Raw genomic sequence first — 8,763 nt, forward strand, 5'->3', positions numbered from 1 at the left:
CTAGTGCATTAGTGTAGCTTGTGCTGTGTTCGGTGTGCCTCGAGCGCACACACCGCTTGCTCGTGAGTAATACATTGCGCTTGAGCTGTTGTTATGATATGATCGATGATTCTCTTTCTCCGAAAGAAAAAAAACCGTTTTTCTGGTGGTGCGCTGCGCCAGGTCGAGCCATGGCTTTCTTCGAGGTTACGCACAGCGGGACCACCATGAATTCCGGCAGACCATTCTTGCCAGACTTGATGTACGGTCTTCAGAGACCTCGCCATCTTGTAGGTCACCGGGATCGATGAATCTGGTAAGGTGGTGGTGGGTCCTCCGGATTTCCGTCGGCAGGCTCGGCCGAAGTCACTTGCACAGTACAGGGAAAATTGAACTCTGTTTGTCTTCTACCAGCGACTTCTCTCTCTCTCTCTCTCTCTCTCTCTCTCTCTCTCTCTCTCATACTTCTTCGGGCAAATATCTTCTGTTCACTATGCTTGGGGTCAAATGTCTTGTCTTGAGTATACCTTGGGTCCAAACTTGCGATCGGCTTGCGAATCCATTGTCGCACGGCGTCGAAAGTGCCAATTGTGGGTGCTTAGACTTGGTTTAGTATGGTGCAGGACTCCCTCTCGACTCCTCGAAAGTATCCAGTCTGCGCATCCACAACGGTTCTTCAAGGTCACGCATCACTTTGATTGCAGACTGACTTCGAACTGACTCGAATCCCTGAGAATCAGGTGACACTCAGGGTCATCTTCTGAAATCCTGGGAATTCTGAGGAATCTTGGGGAACCGTAGGGATTCTTGGGTGTTGGCTCGGGAAACACTTAAGTTCAGTATAGAGAGTCTGGATTTATGGTCCAAACCCAGGGAATCATCTTTGGAACTCTGGGTCACCTGCACTCAGGGATGTGAACTCTGGGTCATCGTGCGGCACTCTAGGTTTTCCGTGCGGCACTCTGGGTAACAAGGCTGCTGCATTGCAGGCTCGCATGTATCTCCACAAAGCCACACTTTTAGCGGGTTTAGCGGCCTCCTGCGCATGATCATGGTGGTAGTGGGTTGATTCTCAGGGTAATTTGATCCTCTGGGGCGCTCTGAGCCAAAGCAAGATGAGGTGTACTCTGGGATACATTCTCCAGAGACACTTTCCGCCAGACTTTAGGCACTCATCGTAAGGGAAAGTCCGCGGCTGGACTGAGTGTTCTCTGAAATCCTGGTCGTGCACTCCCAGGATTCACACTTCCAGCCAGTTGGGCCCATCTGCGGTCAGGCGTTTGATTCATCCCGAGAAATCACTTCTCTCCCACAGTCACCATCCATGTCACACGGGTACAGCCGCACCGTATCCAAGTCATCCACCAATCAGCATCCGATACAAACTCCAAGTCATTTCTAGAATGGCATGTCGTCGCCGAAAAACTGAGAACCGCCTCGTGTCACCTGGAGGACGGCGTAGCCTTGGAAGAGGAGTTGACCGCCCATCTCAAGGCAGATCTGAGGTGAGTAAGGGGCACGCAAGGTGGGGTGCAAGTGTACGTCCGAAATTTTTGTGGCGATGATATACAACGATGTATTACCGATTGTGCACTTCTTTATGTGATCTATAGTTTTCCTTTTAGACTGTCGCTAAGTGCATTAAGTGTAAGCTTGTGCTGTGTTCGGTGTGCCTCGAGCGCACACACCGCTTGCTCGTGAGTAATACATTGCGCTTGAGCTGTTGTTATGATATGATCGATGATTCTCTTTCGCCGAAAGAAAAAAAACCGTTTTTCTGGTGGTGCGCTGCGCCAGGTCGAGCCATGGCTTTCTTCGAGGTTACGCACAGCGGGACCACCATGAATTCCGGCAGACCATTCTTGCCAGACTTGATGTACGGTCTTCAGAGACCTCGCCATCTTGTAGGTCACCGGGATCGATGAATCTGGTAAGGTGGTGGTGGGTCCTCCGGATTTCCGTCGGCAGGCTCGGCCGAAGTCACTTGCACAGTACAGGGAAAATTGAACTCTGTTTGTCTTCTACCAGCGACTTCTCTCTCTCTCTCTCTCTCTCTCTCTCTCTCTCTCTCTCTCTCTCTCTCTCTCTCTCTCTCTCTCTCTCTCTCTCTCTCTCTCATACTTCTTCGGGCAAATATCTTCTGTTCACTATGCTTGGGGTCAAATGTCTTGTCTTGAGTATACCTTGGGTCCAAACTTGCGATCGGCTTGCGAATCCATTGTCGCACGGCGTCGAAAGTGCCAATTGTGGGTCCTTAGACTTGGTTTAGTATGGTGCAGGACTCCCTCTCGACTCCTCGAAAGTATCCAGTCTGCGCATCCACAACGGTTCTTCAAGGTCACGCATCACTTTGATTGCAGACTGACTTCGAACTGACTCGAATCCCTGAGAATCAGGTGACACTCAGGGTCATCTTCTGAAATCCTGGGAATTCTGAGGAATCTTGGGGAACCGTAGGGATTCTTGGGTGTTGGCTCGGGAAACACTTAAGTTCAGTATAGAGAGTCTGGATTTATGGTCCAAACCCAGGGAATCATCTTTGGAACTCTGGGTCACCTGCACTCAGGGATGTGAACTCTGGGTCATCGTGCGGCACTCTAGGTTTTCCGTGCGGCACTCTGGGTAACAAGGCTGCTGCATTGCAGGCTCGCATGTATCTCCACAAAACCACACTTTTAGCGGGTTTAGCGGCCTCCTGCGCATGATCATGGTGGTAGTGGGTTGATTCTCAGGGTAATTTGATCCTCTGGGGCGCTCTGAGCCAAAGCAAGATGAGGTGTACTCTGGGATACATTCTCCAGAGACACTTTCCGCCAGACTTTAGGCACTCATCGTAAGGGAAAGTCCGCGGCTGGACTGAGTGTTCTCTGAAATCCTGGTCGTGCACTCCCAGGATTCACACTTCCAGCCAGTTGGGCCCATCTGCGGTCAGGCGTTTGATTCATCCCGAGAAATCACTTCTCTCCCACAGTCACCATCCATGTCACACGGGTACAGCCGCACCGTATCCAAGTCATCCACCAATCAGCATCCGATACAAACTCCAAGTCATTTCTAGAATGGCATGTCGTCGCCGAAAAACTGAGAACCGCCTCGTGTCACCTGGAGGACGGCGTAGCCTTGGAAGAGGAGTTGACCGCCCATCTCAAGGCAGATCTGAGGTGAGTAAGGGGCACGCAAGGTGGGGTGCAAGTGTACGTCCGAAATTTTTGTGGCGATGATATACAACGATGTATTACCGATTGTGCACTTCTTTATGTGATCTATAGTTTTCCTTTTAGACTGTCGCTAAGTGCATTAAGTGTAAGCTTGTGCTGTGTTCGGTGTGCCTCGAGCGCACACACCGCTTGCTCGTGAGTAATACATTGCGCTTGAGCTGTTGTTATGATATGATCGATGATTCTCTTTCGCCGAAAGAAAAAAACCCGTTTTTCTGGTGGTGCGCTGCGCCAGGTCGAGCCATGGCTTTCTTCGAGGTTACGCACAGCGGGACCACCATGAATTCCGGCAGACCATTCTTGCCAGACTTGATGTACGGTCTTCAGAGACCTCGCCATCTTGTAGGTCACCGGGATCGATGAATCTGGTAAGGTGGTGGTGGGCCCTCCGGATTTCCGTCGGCAGGCTCGGCCGAAGTCACTTGCACAGTACAGGGAAAATTGAACTCTGTTTGTCTTCTACCAGCGACTTCTCTCTCTCTCTCTCTCTCTCTCTCTCACATACTTCTTCGGGCAAATATCTTCTGTTCACTATGCTTGGGTCAAATGTCTTGTCTTGAGTATACCTTGGGTCCAAACTTGCGATCGGCTTGCGAATCCATTGTCGCACGGCGTCGAAAGTGCCAATTGTGGGTCCTTAGACTTGGTTTAGTATGGTGCAGGACTCCCTCTCGACTCCTCGAAAGTATCCAGTCTGCGCATCCACAACGGTTCTTCAAGGTCACGCATCACTTTGATTGCAGACTGACTTCGAACTGACTCGAATCCCTGAGAATCAGGTGACACTCAGGGTCATCTTCTGAAATCCTGGGAATTCTGAGGAATCTTGGGGAACCGTAGGGATTCTTGGGTGTTGGCTCGGGAAACACTTAAGTTCAGTATAGAGAGTCTGGATTTATGGTCCAAACCCAGGGAATCATCTTTGGAACTCTGGGTCACCTGCACTCAGGGATGTGAACTCTGGGTCATCGTGCGGCACTCTAGGTTTTCCGTGCGGCACTCTGGGTAACAAGGCTGCTGCATTGCAGGCTCGCATGTATCTCCACAAAGCCACACTTTTAGCGGGTTTAGCGGCCTCCTGCGCATGATCATGGTGGTAGTGGGTTGATTCTCAGGGTAATTTGATCCTCTGGGGCGCTCTGAGCCAAAGCAAGATGAGGTGTACTCTGGAATACATTCTCCAGAGACACTTTCCGCCAGACTTTAGGCACTCATCGTAAGGGAAAGTCCGCGGCTGGACTGAGTGTTCTCTGAAATCCTGGTCGTGCACTCCCAGGATTCACACTTCCAGCCAGTTGGGCCCATCTGCGGTCAGGCGTTTGATTCATCCCGAGAAATCACTTCTCTCCCACAGTCACCATCCATGTCACACGGGTACAGCCGCACCGTATCCAAGTCATCCACCAATCAGCATCCGATACAAACTCCAAGTCATTTCTAGAATGGCATGTCGTCGCCGAAAAACTGAGAACCGCCTCGTGTCACCTGGAGGACGGCGTAGCCTTGGAAGAGGAGTTGACCGCCCATCTCAAGGCAGATCTGAGGTGAGTAAGGGGCACGCAAGGTGGGGTGCAAGTGTACGTCCGAAATTTTTGTGGCGATGATATACAACGATGTATTACCGATTGTGCACTTCTTTATGTGATCTATAGTTTTCCTTTTAGACTGTCGCTAAGTGCATTAAGTGTAAGCTTGTGCTGTGTTCGGTGTGCCTCGAGCGCACACACCGCTTGCTCGTGAGTAATACATTGCGCTTGAGCTGTTGTTATGATATGATCGATGATTCTCTTTCTCCGAAAGAAAAAAACCGTTTGTCTGGTGGTGTGCTGCGCCAGGTCGAGCCATGGCTTTCTTCGAGGTTACACACAGCAGGACCACCATGAATTCCGGCAGACCATTCTTGCCAGACTTGATGTACGGTCTTCAGAGACCTCGCCATCTTGTAGGTCACCGGGATCGATGAATCTGGTAAGGTGGTGGTGGGTCCTCCGGATTTCCGTCGGCAGGCTCGGCCGAAGTCACTTGCACAGTACAGGGAAAATTGAACTCTGTTTGTCTTCTACCAGCGACTTCTCTCTCTCTCTCTCTCTCTCTCTCTCTCTCTCTCTCTCATACTTCTTCGGGCAAATATCTTCTGTTCACTATGCTTGGGGTCAAATGTCTTGTCTTGAGTATACCTTGGGTCCAAACTTGCGATCGGCTTGCGAATCCATTGTCGCACGGCGTCGAAAGTGCCAATTGTGGGTCCTTAGACTTGGTTTAGTATGGTGCAGGACTCCCTCTCGACTCCTCGAAAGTATCCAGTCTGCGCATCCACAACGGTTCTTCAAGGTCACGCATCACTTTGATTGCAGACTGACTTCGAACTGACTCGAATCCCTGAGAATCAGGTGACACTCAGGGTCATCTTCTGAAATCCTGGGAATTCTGAGGAATCTTGGGGAACCGTAGGGATTCTTGGGTGTTGGCTCGGGAAACACTTAAGTTCAGTATAGAGAGTCTGGATTTATGGTCCAAACCCAGGGAATCATCTTTGGAACTCTGGGTCACCTGCACTCAGGGATGTGAACTCTGGGTCATCGTGCGGCACTCTAGGTTTTCCGTGCGGCACTCTGGGTAACAAGGCTGCTGCATTGCAGGCTCGCATGTATCTCCACAAAGCCACACTTTTAGCGGGTTTAGCGGCCTCCTGCGCATGATCATGGTGGTAGTGGGTTGATTCTCAGGGTAATTTGATCCTCTGGGGCGCTCTGAGCCAAAGCAAGATGAGGTGTACTCTGGGATACATTCTCCAGAGACACTTTCCGCCAGACTTTAGGTACTCATCGTAAGGGAAAGTCCGCGGCTGGACTGAGTGTTCTCTGAAATCCTGGTCGTGCACTCCCAGGATTCACACTTCCAGCCAGTTGGGCCCATCTGCGGTCAGGCGTTTGATTCATCCCGAGAAATCACTTCTCTCCCACAGTCACCATCCATGTCACACGGGTACAGCCGCACCGTATCCAAGTCATCCACCAATCAGCATCCGATACAAACTCCAAGTCATTTCTAGAATGGCATGTCGTCGCCGAAAAACTGAGAACCGCCTCGTGTCACCTGGAGGACGGCGTAGCCTTGGAAGAGGAGTTGACCGCCCATCTCAAGGCAGATCTGAGGTGAGTAAGGGGCACGCAAGGTGGGGTGCAAGTGTACGTCCGAAATTTTTGTGGCGATGATATACAACGATGTATTACCGATTGTGCACTTCTTTATGTGATCTATAGTTTTCCTTTTAGACTGTCGCTAAGTGCATTAAGTGTAAGCTTGTGCTGTGTTCGGTGTGCCTCGAGCGCACACACCGCTTGCTCGTGAGTAATACATTGCGCTTGAGCTGTTGTTATGATATGATCGATGATTCTCTTTCGCCGAAAGAAAAAAACCCGTTTTTCTGGTGGTGCGCTGCGCCAGGTCGAGCCATGGCTTTCTTCGAGGTTACGCACAGCGGGACCACCATGAATTCCGGCAGACCATTCTTGCCAGACTTGATGTACGGTCTTCAGAGACCTCGCCATCTTGTAGGTCACCGGGATCGATGAATCTGGTAAGGTGGTGGTGGGCCCTCCGGATTTCCGTCGGCAGGCTCGGCCGAAGTCACTTGCACAGTACAGGGAAAATTGAACTCTGTTTGTCTTCTACCAGCGACTTCTCTCTCTCTCTCTCTCTCTCTCTCTCACATACTTCTTCGGGCAAATATCTTCTGTTCACTATGCTTGGGTCAAATGTCTTGTCTTGAGTATACCTTGGGTCCAAACTTGCGATCGGCTTGCGAATCCATTGTCGCACGGCGTCGAAAGTGCCAATTGTGGGTCCTTAGACTTGGTTTAGTATGGTGCAGGACTCCCTCTCGACTCCTCGAAAGTATCCAGTCTGCGCATCCACAACGGTTCTTCAAGGTCACGCATCACTTTGATTGCAGACTGACTTCGAACTGACTCGAATCCCTGAGAATCAGGTGACACTCAGGGTCATCTTCTGAAATCCTGGGAATTCTGAGGAATCTTGGGGAACCGTAGGGATTCTTGGGTGTTGGCTCGGGAAACACTTAAGTTCAGTATAGAGAGTCTGGATTTATGGTCCAAACCCAGGGAATCATCTTTGGAACTCTGGGTCACCTGCACTCAGGGATGTGAACTCTGGGTCATCGTGCGGCACTCTAGGTTTTCCGTGCGGCACTCTGGGTAACAAGGCTGCTGCATTGCAGGCTCGCATGTATCTCCACAAAGCCACACTTTTAGCGGGTTTAGCGGCCTCCTGCGCATGATCATGGTGGTAGTGGGTTGATTCTCAGGGTAATTTGATCCTCTGGGGCGCTCTGAGCCAAAGCAAGATGAGGTGTACTCTGGAATACATTCTCCAGAGACACTTTCCGCCAGACTTTAGGCACTCATCGTAAGGGAAAGTCCGCGGCTGGACTGAGTGTTCTCTGAAATCCTGGTCGTGCACTCCCAGGATTCACACTTCCAGCCAGTTGGGCCCATCTGCGGTCAGGCGTTTGATTCATCCCGAGAAATCACTTCTCTCCCACAGTCACCATCCATGTCACACGGGTACAGCCGCACCGTATCCAAGTCATCCACCAATCAGCATCCGATACAAACTCCAAGTCATTTCTAGAATGGCATGTCGTCGCCGAAAAACTGAGAACCGCCTCGTGTCACCTGGAGGACGGCGTAGCCTTGGAAGAGGAGTTGACCGCCCATCTCAAGGCAGATCTGAGGTGAGTAAGGGGCACGCAAGGTGGGGTGCAAGTGTACGTCCGAAATTTTTGTGGCGATGATATACAACGATGTATTACCGATTGTGCACTTCTTTATGTGATCTATAGTTTTCCTTTTAGACTGTCGCTAAGTGCATTAAGTGTAAGCTTGTGCTGTGTTCGGTGTGCCTCGAGCGCACACACCGCTTGCTCGTGAGTAATACATTGCGCTTGAGCTGTTGTTATGATATGATCGATGATTCTCTTTCGCCGAAAGAAAAAAAACCGTTTTTCTGGTGGTGCGCTGCGCCAGGTCGAGCCATGGCTTTCTTCGAGGTTACGCACAGCGGGACCACCATGAATTCCGGCAGACCATTCTTGCCAGACTTGATGTACGGTCTTCAGAGACCTCGCCATCTTGTAGGTCACCGGGATCGATGAATCTGGTAAGGTGGTGGTGGGTCCTCCGGATTTCCGTCGGCAGGCTCGGCCGAAGTCACTTGCACAGTACAGGGAAAATTGAACTCTGTTTGTCTTCTACCAGCGACTTCTCTCTCTCTCTCTCTCTCTCTCTCTCTCTCTCTCTCTCTCTCTCTCTCATACTTCTTCGGGCAAATATCTTCTGTTCACTATGCTTGGGGTCAAATGTCTTGTCTTGAGTATACCTTGGGTCCAAACTTGCGATCGGCTTGCGAATCCATTGTCGCACGGCGTCGAAAGTGCCAATTGTGGGTCCTTAGACTTGGTTTAGTATGGTGCAGGACTCCCTCTCGACTCCTCGAAAGTATCCAGTCTGCGCATCCACAACGGTTCTTCAAGGTCACGCATCAC

The 8,763-nt window shown here is 50.8% G+C and overlaps 2 protein-coding genes across 2 annotated transcripts; both read right to left on the bottom strand.

Annotated features, from left to right (window-relative positions):
* Nucleotides 1-95: 95 nt before the first annotated feature.
* On the bottom strand, nucleotides 96-266 carry PHYSODRAFT_435835 (hypothetical protein; the record flags this gene model as incomplete). Its single annotated transcript, XM_009520174.1, has 1 exon — nucleotides 96-266. A coding segment is annotated over one exon (171 nt), but the record flags the coding sequence as incomplete, so codon positions are not given.
* A 3,099-nt stretch (nucleotides 267-3,365) lies between these two features.
* PHYSODRAFT_388261 (hypothetical protein) lies at nucleotides 3,366-3,545 on the bottom strand (the record flags this gene model as incomplete). Its single annotated transcript, XM_009520175.1, has 1 exon — nucleotides 3,366-3,545. A coding segment is annotated over one exon (180 nt), but the record flags the coding sequence as incomplete, so codon positions are not given.
* Between the last annotated feature and the right edge of the window lie 5,218 nt (nucleotides 3,546-8,763).

Source organism: Phytophthora sojae, assembly GCF_000149755.1.
Source record: "Phytophthora sojae unplaced genomic scaffold PHYSOscaffold_2, whole genome shotgun sequence".
Lineage (NCBI taxonomy): Eukaryota > Oomycota > Peronosporomycetes > Peronosporales > Peronosporaceae > Phytophthora > Phytophthora sojae.